The following is a 16,553-nucleotide window of genomic DNA, read 5'->3' as shown; positions in this document are numbered from 1 at the left end:
AATATTTTCTGTAATTAAATGTAGTGAATTTTAATAGTTTTTATTTTTAAACTAGATTTTATAAGTACTTATGATGGATTAAAACTGTATTGTAGCTGACATTCCATGAAAATGACTGTAAATATGAAACAAACCATGATCTTTCTAAGGTAAATTGATTACTAAAATAATTTGATATATATATAATCTTGATGTGTGATGTAGCAAAATACCTAAAAGGTTAGAACTAAAACGTGAAAATCAGGATTTAAGTGCATGGGATCTGTTTTATAATAATGACTAAATCAGATTTTTACTTGCGTTTATTATGCTTCAGTCTGTAGATTAGGCACTACTTTATTCAGATGCCATGTGATTCTGTAGGTTACTTATATGTGGTATTTTTCAAGTTACGATCTAATACAATTTCGTCTTGTTTTGTTATTTTTTTCAGCTGCTAAATTTTGATAGTGAAATAAGAAGGAATAATATTAAAATAACAACAGCAACTTTCGCAGATAAATTAAAAGCAAATCCATTGGTATTCCTAATTTAAAAGTAGATGAAACATGAAAGTATATTTGCTGTAGGTGAAAAATATTTAAACGGTTACAAACATACTGTTTACATCTATATAAAATGAGTACCAACAAAATATAATTGCATAGGTACTTGACAAATATGTGTGAACAATATTTTAATGCAAGCATAGTTGAGAGTTTTGTCGTGGATATGAAAACAATACTTAACCAGTAATCTAACAGAAAACTTATGCAGTAATTAATAATGATAAATGAAATACACAAAGTAAATAATCTGTTTACTCATTTAATTTTCAGTGTGGCATATTTGAAATTTTGTGGCTAATCTTCGAGTACTAGTCTTCCACGGCATTTAAAATTTCTGGTTCAAATTTCTCATTTTCTGAATTTGCTTCCGTCCAACATTACTTACGTATTGGCGTTCAAATCCCTTAAATGTTGGACTACAAACATTTTCTTAATCGAAGTCGGGATAATCTGATATCGTCTTTTTTACTCTTGACAAAACCCAGTTTTTAGAGCCTACGTTCTACCTTATCAGCATTCTTGATTCGTAAGCATGCTTTTTCATGTCATACAAAAACTTGAAAATTAAAACACAAAATACATTAAACACTAAAATAAATAACTATAAGGTTATACACTTACACCAATTATACCACATAAAGGCACTTTACGAACATCCTCTCGTAAACCGTAGAAAATTATAATAAAAATGTAACCTAATGATACAGTGATGACATATTCGGTTATTCTTGCATACCAGGTGTGAAGTGATTCGGCAGTAGCCAGTTTCAAACGCGGCATTGCAACAGGAACAGCGGTGGCTAACCTCCAATGCGCCTCGGAAGCGTTCGGAACATGATGGAATTCTGCTTAAATTTAAACTGTTCGCTGTTTAATTTTCATTTCTATTTTATTCATTTTGGATTAAGAAAAAAGAGTGGAGACCCCGCATTTCTGTACATACCTTTTTTAATTATAACTGTGTAAAAACTTGAAACGATATTAAAAAATATTTCATATCAATCAGATTAGTATTTTTATTAGTTTTATTTATAATTAGTTATACTGGGTGTCTCGTTCATGTTCAAAAAAACTTGTGTGCAAGGAAAAATAATAGGGGTAGTTCATATAAAGTTTTTTTCTTAGACGCCCTGTTTTCGAGATACAGTGTGTTGAAGTTGTTACTTTCCAAATGGTTTTCCTTAATTATCTTTAAATCGGCTGAATATAAAAATTTCAAAATTTGTACACGAGTAAACATCAACTGTGCGTTAAGAATAATGTGCAAACGGTTTCTTTCTGAAAAGCAGTGTCGCCGATACAGGCAATTGGAGGAGTACAATAGAAAAAAAATATCTTAAAAGTCAAAATTTATTACATTTCTAAACGGTTCAGTAAATTCTAAAGCATACTACAAAAAAGGTAAACTTGTCGAAATTTTTTGGCATGTATCATTTTCGAGAAAAATGAAGTTGTATCGAAGGAAATGGGGGACAATTTCAGTATCTACTGTAGTATTTCGAGTTTGCACATTTATTTAATTGTGTAGCTGATTTGTTCTGTATGTCTCCGAGTCTGTTTCCTAATATTTTTCTGTTTTTATCACTTTTTTTAAACATTCATGTCCATCAACAATTCAGTCCATTCAACAATTGTTTATTTTAGTAATGGTAGTGTAGTAGTTTACAAAATTTAAAATTAGTTAATAATAGATTATTATTAATTACCATAATCTGTTTATTTTGATTTACTTTTTTAAATGTTAGTTTACAACAAACTGAAACTTACAATAAATTATTATTTTTTTAGTTAATAAAATGATTTACTATTTAACTGTTTTATGGTAACAAATTAAAATTTTAGTCTTAAATGCATATACTGTTGGTAGCTCAAAATCTTCAGCTCATTCAATGGTAAGGTCCTCTTTCAATTTAATATTTTGTTATGCCGCTTTATGTGAGCAAAAAAATGCAACTTTTGACTTTTAACATATTTTTTCTTCGATTGTACCCCTTCAATTACCTGTATCGGCGACACTGATTTTCAGAAAGAAGCCGTTAGCACATTATTCTTAATGCACAGTTGATGTTTACACGTGTACAAATTTTGACATTTTTATCTTTAGCCGATATAAAGATAATTAAGGAAAATCATCTGGAAACACACACTGTATCTCGAAAACAGGGCGTCTAAGAAAAAAAAACTTTACATGAACTACCTCTATTATTTTCCCATGAGGAACTTGCACACAAGTTTTTTTGAAACATGAACGGGACACCCTGTATATCTACATATCAATATTGGTTAATATTAAACTCATGTGAATTTTCTTTTACTTTTTTAAAAACATTTATTTATGTTTGGCACTTTCTTCGGATTGATATAAAAAATATATGATGACTTTAAAATAACACGTCGTTGTTTGAAAGCAATCTGTTTTCAGATTGCTTTCAGATTAGTTTCGCAATCTAACAGTTGTTGATTAAAAAAAGAGTTGATTTTAAAAAAATATAACATATCTAGTATAGTCTTTCCGAAGTTAGTTGAACATGTAAAAACACACCTGGCAATAAAATTTAATGACTTTCATAAGCGTCCCTTAAATTAAAATTACCTGCACTGCACTACTGGGCAATTTGTCAACAACTTGTCAACAGCTGAGATTTATTGCCTAGTGGCCCAATGCAGCTGTGTTTGTATTTCGTTTGCCCGCGTTCACATTCTTCAACTGGACGTATACATTTCTACCACCTCCACGTTTAGTTCGACCAGACCTGTATATGGGTATGACTAAATAAATATGGGAACAAGTTTTTCAAATATTTCAATGCCAAGTTGCTGCGTCAGCGGCCGAACCTGGTACATGCTGTCAATTTCATGGTTCTTTAATTGATATCGGAAAGACTATACCAATATCAGTTAGTATATTTAATCAAATTTTATTTTAGAAACGATAGAATGTTTTTTTATCGTTTGGCGATTCTACTGCAGTTACACTAATAAAATATGGTGACTAAAGTAACACGTCGCTAAGTTATACAAAAGTAATTTGTTTTATTAAACTATTTTTCATTGTAAAATCTCATAATGTAGGATGATTTAAAACCAACCGGCAACGCTGATGGTGACTAATACGCAAATTCCGGTTTACGCCACCCAGTAGCGGCGTACATAATTAAAATGCAGTTTAAAAAACTAATTATAACGCGTCTATTTCTTGGATTAAAAAAAATAAGGTTCATGGTGGTGTGTCTTGATTTATTCGTAGATGTAGTATAACTCTAACAAGTATATTTTAAGGAAATTAAATTTTATACGAGTATATTCCGGGCGCTTTTTTCGTGCATAATAAACTAATGCAAAAAATTAAAGGGTCAAAAGAATTTCCGAAATTTTTCCGTGATTTTTGACAGGCTGTATTTAGGTGAAAAATGATATCGGGAATTAAAAAAAAGCATTTTGAAATTGAAAATTGAAAAGAAGAAAAAGGGTAGTTTTGAAAAAACTGTTTTTAAAATGGTCGTATCGAAATTTTAAAAAAAGGTTTTTGAAGCTGAATAAACAACCTATCTGCTCCATGCAATGGTTTAGCTGAAAAAAATTTTTCCAAGTCCATGGAAAAAGAAAATTTGCAAATTTTTTTTGTCACGCTATTTCTTAGAATTGCATGATAATCGTAGTTCCTAAAAAAATTTCTACAGAAAGATCTAAAAACTAGAATTTTAGAGCCTCAAAATGCTTTTTTTTAATTCCCGATACGACCATTTTTCCCCTAAATACAATCTGTCAAAAATCACAGAAAAATTTCGGAAATTCATTGGACCCTTTATTTTTTTGCATTAGTGTATTATAAAATTTGATAAGTGTGTCTCTAACAATAATGGAGTATGGTGTTAAAACAGTATGATACAGAGTAAAACATGTTTGCCAAGCAACTATGTTCTTTTATTTATCAATTTAATGCGATGGATTTCATGAATTGGTCTTTTTAAAAAATTTTAATCTGATTGGTTCTACAGAACCCATCGAAATGATAAATAAAATAACACAGCCCTACTAAATTCTTCTTTATGATGGCAGGCGTACAAGTGTGTGCGAGCTGCTCTGATAATTTTATTGTTAATAATAAGCAAATTCAGTGCAAGTTTCATATTGTGTGCGTACAAGTAAGAGAAAATGTTAGGAAAGCTATCAGTGATTGTGAAAATTTGATGTGGTACTGCAAAGACTGCATACAGGTGGTGTAAAATAATTTAAATGTCTTATCAAAAGTAGAAGAAATTGAGAAAAAAGCAGAAGAAATATTTGTAAAAACTTCAAAATGTTTAAATATTATGGAAGCTGGAGTAGGAGTCACAGAAAAATATAGTTTAAATAGGAAGTGGAGTGATATTGTTAAAGTACATAATCCTCCTTTAGTAATTAAACCGAAAAAAAATTACCAGAATAGTACAACCACAAAAAGTGTTGTCACAGAAAAAATTAATCCTTCTGATAGTGCTATCTCTATAAAGAATGTTAAGACGGGCGGCCAAGGCAGCATTCTTATTGAATGTAAAGATGAGGATTCTTTAAATAAATTGAAAGATGTTGCTGCTTCTACTCTTTCGGAGGATTATGAGGTGCAAGTTCCCAAGCTAAGAAAACCTAAAATGGTTATGCATGGAGTACATGACAAGCATTTAAACAATTGCGATGATTTGATCTCTTGCATAAGGGGAAATGTTCTGGGTGTAGATAATTTTGTTGTAAAATTTATAAAGAAGTATATTCCTAAAAATAAGAAGTTACATAATGTACTTATTGAATTATCACCAAATGCATTTAATTATTTTCTGAAAGAGAAAAGAGTTTTTCTAGGGTGGGAAAGTTACCGCATTTATGAATTTGTAAGTGTCACAAGATGTTTCAAATGTTGGAGATATGGTCATGTGACGAATGTTTGTAAGCAGGAAAATGATGTATGTTCAAGATGTGGTGGACAGCACCGACTAGAAGATTGTGTCAGTGAAGATGCAATTTGTATAAATTGCAAACATGCTTGTCAGGTTTTGAAAATACCCAATATTACATATGATCACTCGGTCTTTGATAAAGAGTGTTTAGTATATAAGAGAGAAATTGAAAAATATAAAGCCAAGATTCAATATATATAGCAATTAAATGATATCAATTATGATATACAAAATGGAGTGTTTAGTGTTAAATGTTCAAGGTTTGATCAATAACCTCCTAGAGATTAAGTAGCTTTTATATAAGGAAAATCCCTTAATTGTCTGTATGAATGAAACACATGTCACAGAAAATATTGCAGATTATGAAATAGCCATACCAGAATATAATAACTTTATTTGTTATTCACATAGCCGACATACCGGTGGGACAAGTATTTACGTAAGAAGTCATATTGACGTTACTGTTATTAATACTCGGTACCATATTATTAGGCTCTAATAGTTAAAGTAAAATTAACAAAAAATGAGGTAGTAATTGGATCAATATATAGATCTCCAAGTGGGAACTGTCAGATTTTCTTTAATTTTCTCGAAGAGGTATTTAATGATGACTTAATATGTAAACATAAAGCAATATTTGCAGGTGACTTTAATGTACATATGGAGACCGAAAATGTATACAATAAGAAGCTTACTAACATAGTAAATGAAGCTGGTTTCAAACAAATAGTTACTGAATGTACAAGAATAGTGGGGGGAACAAGTTCACTAATTGACCTTATAGTTACAAATGATTATAATTTACAGGAAATATCGAGAATATATCCGCAAATCACTGACCACACAATTATTGGGTACTATTTAGAGTGTCTAAATAAGAAAAAGGAGGATCAGTTTAGACTATCTAGAAATCTTAGCAATGAAAATATTAATAGAATAATCTTAGATTTATATGAAAAGTCATGGGAATATACATTAACAGATGTGGATCTAATATATGGAATATTTCTTTGTAATATTACAGAGTCGCTCGACAAAATAGCTCCCGTTAAAAGAGTAAAATGTAATAGTACACCTTGGGTAAATAGTTACATCATAAATGCTCAAAAAGAAAGAGATTTTGCCTATAAAAGGTTTAAGATGACAAGATTAAATCAAGACTGGATTAATTATAAACAAAAAAGAAACCAAGTTGTTAATATCATAAGATATGAGAAGTCCCAATATTATAAGAAAACATTAAAGGAATTAATCGGCGGAAAAAGGGAAGGTGCAAACAACATAGGGAAAATAAAGTTTGAAAGTGAGTTAGGTAATCACCAAGACAAGTTCAATAACTTCTACGCTACAAGTGTTACAGCAATAGCCGAAAGTATACCGAATGTTAAAGATAATTTTCAAAATGCAATAGAATGTAATAAACAAGAATTAGACCGATTTAGTACAATTTCCTTTAATAAATTATATAAGACTGTCATGAACTTAAAAAATAAAGCATCATCTGATAATGACCTTTCTGTAAAACTTCTGAAGGATATTTTTGTGGTGGTTGGATATCCATTACTGTACTTAATAAATACGTCACTATCTACAGCGTCTATACCAGTGAATCTGAAGACGAGTACTGTAGTGCCAGTAGCAAAAGTTTGTTCACCTGTACAACCGAGCGATTATAGACCAATTAATTTGTTACCGATTGTTGACAAGATTATAGAGATATTAGTTTGTGAACAGCTAAGGACATATTTTGAATATAACGATCTTATTTATGAAGGACAGTCAGCTTTTCGTTAAAAGCATTCGTGTGAAACAGCACTAAATTTTGTGTGTGCCAAATGGAAAGAAGCAATTGGTGACGGTAAGGTTGTATTAAGTGTTTTTATTGGCCTTCAACGTGCATTTGAAACCATTGATAGGTCAAGGTTGTTGCAAAAATTACAGCTATATGGTATAAAACACAGTGCGTTGCAGTGGTTAAGTAATTACTTAAGTAATAGGTTTCAAAAAACTAAGATTAATAACAATTTTTCAAAAACAATTGTTAGCAAAATAGGTGTTCCACAAGGTAGTGTTTTAGGCCCTTTGTTATTTGTTATTTATATAAACGATTTGTATAAGGTACTAAATGAATCTTTTGTGAGTCTGTTTGCAGATGATACGCTAATAGCGATATCGGGTAGAGATTATAAGGATATTACTTACCGGTTGAATAACGAATTGAAAATTTTGTACAATTGGTTATGCATTAACAAATTAAAATTAAATTCTAATAAGTCTAAATATATGGTACTTGGTACAAAACAAAATTGTAAACATTATTTAGATAATAACTTAGATATTTACATTAATGACACTAAAGTTGAAAAAGTTACACAATTTAAGTATTTGGGGGTGATTCTAGATCCTCAGTTGTCATTTGGATGTCATGTTGATTATCTATGTAAAAAAAATAGGTAAAAAAATTGTTTTTTTCAACAGAATTTCCGACACATTAACTGCGGAGAGTAAACACTTAATTTATAATACACTAATTAACCCCCACTTTAGCTATTGTGCATCACTATTGATATCATGTAAAAGGACAGATATGGATAGGCTTCAAAGGTTGCAAAATAAATGTATGAGAATTATATTGAGTTGCAGTCGATATACCTCAATTGATTTAATGTTGAAAACTTTACAGTGGATTCCTATTTGGAAGCAAATTGAAAAGGCTAATTTGGTATTAATATACAAAATGCGTAAAAATATATTACCAAAGTATCTAGTATCGTATCTAGTCACGCGTGCTGAACTGCATTCATATAATATACGTTCTGGACAAAATTATAATATAACATTTTCAAAAACAACTTATTTGCAAAAACAGATGTTTGGAGATGGCATTAGACTTTTCAATTCGCTACCGGAGGGCATTAAGAATTCTGTAAATATAAATATGTTTATAAAAAATTTAATGGAATTTGCACTAAATATTTTGCTTATTTGTAAAATTTTTCTTTTTGTTACTTTTTGTGTGTAAATTGTAAGGAATAGCACTTGCTAAATAAAATATTTATTTATTTATATTTATTTATAATAATCTTTTTCCTTCACATAGATTATCAAAGCTTACATGATTAGTGCTTGGGTCACTTCTAAAGAGACAAATACATCACTCGGAAATAAAACGTATTTACATACTAAAAATTCTATTAGAAATAATAAGCACAAAATAAGTTTTTCTTGGAAAATATTGCTGGAAATTAAATGAAAATGATGCTATCTTTTTAGTGATAGTAACTCATATGTAGATAAAAAAATATTATTGATGTATTCACACCGCAATGACGTTTTGATATTTCTTTTCTCAGAAACATCTTTTCTATTTTAACGTTTTTATACTTTTAATTGTATTCAATTGTGGGGGATAGTATGGAGCGCTCGGCGAAAAATCAGTCATACGTTATTTTTGCTTCTTTGACGTAGAAAGTGATTAGAATCAGTTGTAGAGCGGAATTGTTGTTTCGATATATTTTTATGCATTTTTTCACATTTTTCATCCCCACTTTGAACACCGATAGAAGGAAATCAGTGAGGGATAGGTTAATAATCTATACGACATTTTTTGTGTAGAATTTAATAGAGAACATTTCTGTTTCTATATCTTCTTCCCTTCAGAGTGATGGTTTCGAGGAAAAACGCGAAAAACCATAGTTAGGTTCCGCCCGGGGGCGGTTTTTCGTAAAAAAAGGATGGTTACACCCACCGTTACGATGGTAACTTTTCGGATCCTTACTTCTACTCCTATAAACATGGGCAAAACATTATTTGTATATGAATTATTTCTTCTAAAAAGTCTAGTTAGCGTGGATTAATACCACGATACTGACATCATCGAAGAAAGGAGCATGAGGTTTGAGTTTTTGTAGTATTCATGGTATCAAATAAACCCATCAACTCTTATATCGTTGTAATAGTAAGATAACGTTTTAACCAATTGTACAAAAAATATACAGGCCACTCCTTGTAGTTATATTCGCTATTTAAATATTTGAAAATTTTTAAAGTTTCCGGCAGCTTCTGTTAGAGCCTCTTCTTAGGTCGAAAATTAAATAAGAAAATAGGGGATGACACTTATGGTGGTCCATCCTATATATGTATACTTAATAATACCTATGCAAAGTGTGTAGGCATGTGCCTAATTCTAATCGATACTCTTTGATATTTCCTTTGTCTCGTCATATTTAAATGTCAAGTTATTTTAAAATTGTGTCCATCATTTTAACGCCCAATTTTCAACAAATCTATTTTTATTACATACCAAAATAAAAAGGTATTTATTTTTGAGTATTTTTTATAGAAAAGGGAAAAATTTATTGTAACAAAAAAAAACAAAAAACTTAGTTGTCAAACAAAATAATTGATAAAATATTACATACAATTTAGGTTCTATTCATTTAGCATTGAATTTGTTTTAGAAACAGATAAAAGTTATACCAATAATCCGTATTCATGGACTCATCACAGATTCTTGAAGTCGAACGAACACGATTTAACTAAACTTACATCTCTTTTTCTCTCTATTTTAGCCACTAAACAGCGTCAATGTAGGCAAAAAATTTCCTCATGTTCTGAAGAAATCCAAAACGTCTTGTATTAAATGAAAGGGCTCATTTAACATATATTTTTTTAAATTTATATACAGAAACTACACATTGTAAATGGTCGATGTGCAAAAAATCTGAATTTTCTGTTCAACTATTTCTCCCTCATTCTCTCCCATACTCATGAAAACGCAGAGCGGAAAAACGCATGGGTCATATTGTGACGTCACATACTTGGCTGAGTCTCGCATACACTATATCGTCCCTTTTCGCACGTATTGACGTAATTCAATGTTACCATTTTTTGCTAGATACAACCGTATGTGAGAACACGTAAAGGCGTACTTAACTCAGTTTTGTCATTTTTGTTAGATACGTCTGTACGGGGACATAAAGTAATAGACATAATTAAAAAATAAACGTCATACCAAATAATAAAAAATGTATCCATTATATTATTTTTTTACGATAGCTTAGGAAGAATAATAAGCAAATAATTTTACTAATGATGAATAGATATGTTGACATCCAAGTATTTTTTGAATGTTAGAAAAACTATGGCGCAAGAAGAAGAATATACCACCAGAGGCATGCAAATCGCCCCGTTCTCCACAGACATACTTTGTCAGCAGTAGAGAGAAGAGTTCGAGAAATTGCGTGAATACACCTTCATCGCGAAGGAAATGGACGAATATCTTTATTTAAAAAAATAACTGAAACAAGTGTGAATCACGAAATTTACTATTTATTATCTACTTATTATTGAAAATATGAAAAAGCAAAGAGAATACTTGTTAAACAATATTTTCAAAATAATTTCCATTTTGTTCTTAATACAGTATAATACGCCTGTTAAAGAGAGTTAGTCTTGAAATAAACCAGGCTATCTGAGACGTATTTTTGAATATTTAATACAAAAATTAAATCTATTCAAGCTGAAATTACTTGCAAATGTTCAGTACTTGACTTGCTTAAAATGTAGGGGAAATATAGAAATATGTTATTTCGCAGTTGTTCTCAATATGAATTAGTTATACCAGGCTATCTGATACGTATTTTTGAATATTCAAATTTTGTCAAACAAAAAACTGTAGCAAAAAAAATAACTTGGAGGATACTTATTTCAACCCCCTCCAAGGGGCAGAAATTTTCAAAAAATTGTTGAGATGTTGCATATGCATTGGTAGATAATTTGTGTAAAATATGAGTAATATACCTTTTTTGGTTTACAAATCGCATCCGCTATTCCGTATATTTTTGGAAACATTGAGGGGATGTATCTCCTAAGGGGTGAACATTTTACTAAGGACATTTTTGTGCAAAACGTGTCTTTTAAGATGTAGATTTATCGGTACCATTTGTGCTACTTCTTGTCAAAACACCCTATCTAAAATTTTTAATAATCTCATATGATGAAAACTTAGAAAGTTGACTGTTAAAATTGATATTTACATTTTTTCCATAAAATATCAAATAATACATTAATACCCATATGTGATGTTCCTAATAACTTTTCTACCGACACATATGTTCATTTGTTAAACAAATAAATTCAAATTTTTCCCTTTGTAGTAGATGATTCATTACCTACTATTTAATTTTTTCAAAAGCAGACAATAATTACTAATAGCAGAACTATTACGTATGTTGTTTAAAAATCGAATGGCAAAGAATTAATGGGGATTCAAAACAGTCAGATCGCAGACCCTAACTAATTTGGGAATTTTCACAAAAAAGGGTATTTGAAAATACAAAAAAAAATTAAAGCAAAATTTATATGTACATTAAAACAGGGGTTGATATTAGAAAATATTAGAATATATTCGTGGACACAAGAAAAATATTGAGGCGAAAATAAAATTTAAGTGATTCGATATAACTGTTTTAACACAATTCGAGATCACACTCGACTCGTCTAGTGGCCTTAAAATTCAGTTGCTCAAATTTGAGATCATGTGGTCTAACGTAGTAAGAAACACTTCGAGAAACAGTTTGTATATCTTTTGTTCAAATCTAGCATACGAGATTTTAAGGGACCCTGATTAACATTTAACTGTTTTGACATAATTCCATGGCACATCTGACTTGTGCAGTATCTATCAAATTTAGTATTTTGCTCAACTTTGAGATCTTGTAGAAAGAAACACCCTGTATATTTTTTGTTCAAATTTTCCCATTTCTCGAAATATTTTTTTGTGTAATTTATTTATGATAGCTCCTTGATTTTTGAAGAAATTTCAATGAAACTTGGATTAGGAGAATTTTCAGACTAAATGTGATTTAAGATTATTGTTTTGTCTAAAACAGAAATCGCTAAGAACATGTGAAACAGCCTTCTATTTTTTTGATAAATTTCTTTTATTGGTAAATATTTTGAGAAAATGCAGGTGTTTTTTGAAACGCTCTCTTATTGAAGTAAGTACTATAAAAAGGTATACTTGCAGTAGGTATTGCTAAAATAAATAATTCCTGAGGAATCTGTTCTAATCTAATTAAACTTAATTAAATACTTATTCAAATTACTCATGTAAAATTAATCAGTATTATAAATCACTCACAGTAGACAAGTTAGGCAATAAAGCTCTAAGAAATTTGCTTTAGCATTCAATGAAAATAAGAAAAAATCTTGTCTCCTATATTCGCAAATATTTTTAAAATATATCATTATCATTAGAATATTAATAAGTAGCAGAGAAATTAAGAATACAACCAACTGGTAACTTTTTTTTGTTGCAGGTTATCTGGGAACATCAAGGGTTGTTCTTAATCATTTTGATGTATCGACTCAGGTAAATATTGATCCTTTTAATTAATAATAATATTTTACACAAAATTATTATACAGGGTGTTCCAATTAAAACTTCTCACCTGGAAAATATCGGAATTAAGAAAAAAACAACAGTCGATTTTCTTTTCAAGGAAGATAAAAGATGGCGTAAGTTTTGGTGACTTGGCTGGGGCGGAAAATACCCTTAAACTTTAAATGGCACCCTGTGTTGAGTGACACCTCATTTTAATGTGAGCATTTTCAATTCTGCTCACGACGACATATAACATTTTAAATTTTGGTTTGGATATGACAATAAAATCATCACTTAAAGAATAAGATAAAATATCAATGAATGGAAGAAGGTTATTTTATTAAATGTTAAAATTGGTTTCCCTCCGCTTCCATATAATAATAAAATCTTTGCTCCACTTTCAAACGAACATTTCTAAGCATTTCGGGCGTTATTCTTCAATATAATCCTTATCGCCGCTTGCAGTTCTGTGAAGAAATGAGTGATCGTGCTCGAAGGAATCCAAATTTGTTGTAGGTACTCAATCTGTTTTTCTGATGAATGTACGTTCCCACTGGATGGTCGAGTCAACCGCCATAATTGCCGCTACTGGAGTAATGAAAATCCACGTATTTTTCATGAAACTCATACGCAGCATCCAAGGAAACTTGAATGTTTGGTCGCGTATACTGGTAGACTTCATAGTGCCTTTCTTCCTACCGGAAATCTGGATGGAAACATGTATCTGAATCTACTGTAAAGTGACAACGTTTCGCCAGAAGAGGATGTGTGGTGACAGCAGGATGGTGCTACACCACATTATGGCGTAGCTGTCCGTGATTTTCTTAATCAATTGAGTGACCTCCCAGATCGCCAAATCTAACGCCCTTAGACTTTTTTCTATGGGGACACTTAAAGTTAAAAATTTATTCAACACGACCAAATTCACTTGAGGAGCTTCATCGGTGAATTGTTGAAGAATGTCGTCAGATAACGCCTGAAATGTTTCGAAATATGTTTGAAAGTGGAGCAAAGATTTTATTATTGTATGGAAGCGGAGGGAAATTCGAACATTTAATAAAATTTAAGTGTTGATTTTATTGTCATATATGAATCAAAATTTAAAAAGTTGTAGTCTTGAACAGAATTGAAAAATCATTAAAGTGAGGTGTCACTCAACATAGGGTGCCATTTAAAGTTTATGGGTATTTTACTCCCTGCTTAAGGGGTTCCAAGACACCAAAACTTACGCCATCACGTGTCCCCCTTGAAAAAAAAAAAAATAAATCGAGGTGTCTCAGGTTTTTTGTTTTTTTAATTCCGACATTTTCCAGGGAGAAGTTTTAATTGGAACACCCTGTATATGCATAGTAAATGATCAAAATCTCTGCTGTAACATTTCTATGCAGTACTAAATGCAGAGTAGGACTATGTAATAGAAGTTGAAATAAAGTCTAAAGACATTTAATTTATCAATACAAGCAGAACTTTTAAGAGTTCGATTCCTCGACGAATAATTTCATTTGTGTCATTATAAAGTTTGAAGTAGGTATAGTTTTCTTTAAGAAGTATGTTGAAAAGACTTACTATTTATGTGGAAAATTTAATAGGACTCTAGAACTCATAAAATAGTACCAGTTCAATACTGGGTTAAAGCATACTAATAATTTAATTCCAGTAATTATTACTATTCGTTGTATATTTTAGCTGCTTTCAATACTGGCAGTAAAATTGTCTGCAGACAATGTAAAAAGTGTTCTTTCCAATATTCATATTATTAAATAATAATTTTCCTGCAAGAAAAAGATTAATCCTTTATATTAAAAGCATTAATTTTTGAATGGTATTGATTACACAGCCACAGACAAAAAAGAGTTGTCTGTACTTTTCATGCGACATATGTTATCCGTAGTATTTTTGTCTCCTGATCACGAATCTGGTGTCAGAATTGAGCTATCACATCACAGGAATTTCCTAACCTCAAAAGAAACAGGTCAAAAATAGCAAAAATTCACGAAAAAGTTCTAGGAAAAATACAATTTATTTTTTTTTCTATATTCAAATGTTCATTTATAAGATCCCTCCGAACGTGAATTCGCGGTCAGAATTGATGGTTCTTTTTTTAACCTCAAAAAAAAAAAAACGGGACAATTAATATCAGATATCACGAATTTTCAAAAAATAACAGATTCGCGCTAAATTTGATACACAGAGGTTTTAGGGTCGCTGATAACGGATCCGAGGTCAATTTTACAAAATTCAAGATGGCAGATCCAAGATGGCCGAACAAATTTTCAAAAAATAACCCATTCTCCTTAAATTTGGGGAGGAATAGGGGGTTTTCGGGGTTTCTGATCACGAATCCGAGGTGAATTTTGTAAAATTTTAGATGACGGATCCAAAATGGGGGAACAAATTTTCAAAAAATAACAATCGCGCCAAATTTTGTATACAGGGGTTTTCGGGATCGCTGATCACGAATCCGGGGTCAATTTTGCAAAATTCAAGATGGCGGATTCAAGATGGTCGACTAAATTTTCAAAAAATAATATTCATTTTGCAATATTTTTGTTTACGTTATAACCTGAGTACCCAACCATGTTTTAACCTTCTTAAAGTAGATAATTGGTTAAATTTTTAACAACGAATTCTGTAAATCTGATCTCGGATTCGTAATCAGTGACCCCGAAAACCCCCGTATTTCAAATTTGGCGCGAATGTGTTATTTTTTGAAAATTTGGTTTGCCATCTTGGATCCACCATCTTGGATTTTGCAAAATTGACCTCGGATCCGTGATCAGCGACCCCGAAAACCCTCGTAGGTATACCAAATTTGGCGCGAATTTGTTATTTTTTCAAAATTCGTGATATTTGACCTTAATTGACTCGTTTTTTTAGGTTAGAAAAAAAACATCAATTCTGACCGCGGATTCAAGTTCGGCGGGGCCATATAAATGATTATTTGAATATAGAAAAAAATTTTTTTTTTCAATTTTTCCTAGCCCTTCTCCGTAAATTTTTGCTATTTACTAATAAACCCCTTCTAACGCTTTACTTATAGTGCATTCTTACAATCAGAGGTGGATATAAATCATAGTAAACGTTCCCATATAATATGTAAAACTATAATAGGGTGCTCCCTTTAAAGAATAAAAGAAATTAATATAAGATCAAAAAAAAAAATCAGACAGACTTCTGAATCTTTTGCAATTAGTAATTGCAAAGTAATTCTAAGTAAAAATTGATGACCTAATCGAGGTTTTTATGTCAAACTGCTAATTCATTCATATTCGATTAGTGTCATCTTTGCTTTTTAGTATTTGGTTAACTATCAATTTCAAATCATCTCTGATAATTTTTTTATACTTTTCAGCGCCCTTTCGTTCCAATTTATTTCCGTACTTCTCCTATCTCATTTTTTATTAATATTTTAATCAAGCACCATAACGGACTCTTACAAAGGATTCAGGATTAAAGATCAATTTGAAGAACAATTTTCCTATAACCTTCATTCAAATTTTTCAGTATTGACGGTTGAACCTTGCATAAACAATCTTTAAATAATATTTAAAAATTTTTTAAATAATATTTAAAATTATGATAGAGCAATAAAATCATTTATTGTTAATAATAACATAGGTAATGTTCATGGAATTTTAAATTGTAAAGAAAAAATGAGCAAAACAGTGATACATGTTTGAGAGA

The 16,553-nt window shown here is 30.6% G+C and overlaps 1 protein-coding gene across 1 annotated transcript in view; it reads left to right on the top strand.

The window, feature by feature from the left end:
* The first annotated feature begins 4,861 nt into the window (after positions 1-4,861).
* Positions 4,862-16,553, top strand: part of LOC108913581 — a 68,457-nt gene continuing 56,765 nt past the window's right edge. Inside the window, exon 1 of the mRNA XM_018719147.1 lies at positions 4,862-5,194. Within this exon, the coding sequence (XP_018574663.1) occupies positions 4,862-5,194 (333 nt within the window). The remainder of the gene's footprint in view (positions 5,195-16,553) is intronic.

The sequence above is a fragment of the Anoplophora glabripennis genome, unplaced genomic scaffold (genome assembly GCF_000390285.2).
Source record: "Anoplophora glabripennis isolate ALB-LARVAE unplaced genomic scaffold, Agla_2.0 scaffold748, whole genome shotgun sequence".
Classification (NCBI taxonomy): domain Eukaryota; kingdom Metazoa; phylum Arthropoda; class Insecta; order Coleoptera; family Cerambycidae; genus Anoplophora; species Anoplophora glabripennis.
The sequence above is the reverse complement of the archived record's forward strand: the minus strand, read 5'-3'. Positions and strand labels throughout refer to the sequence as shown.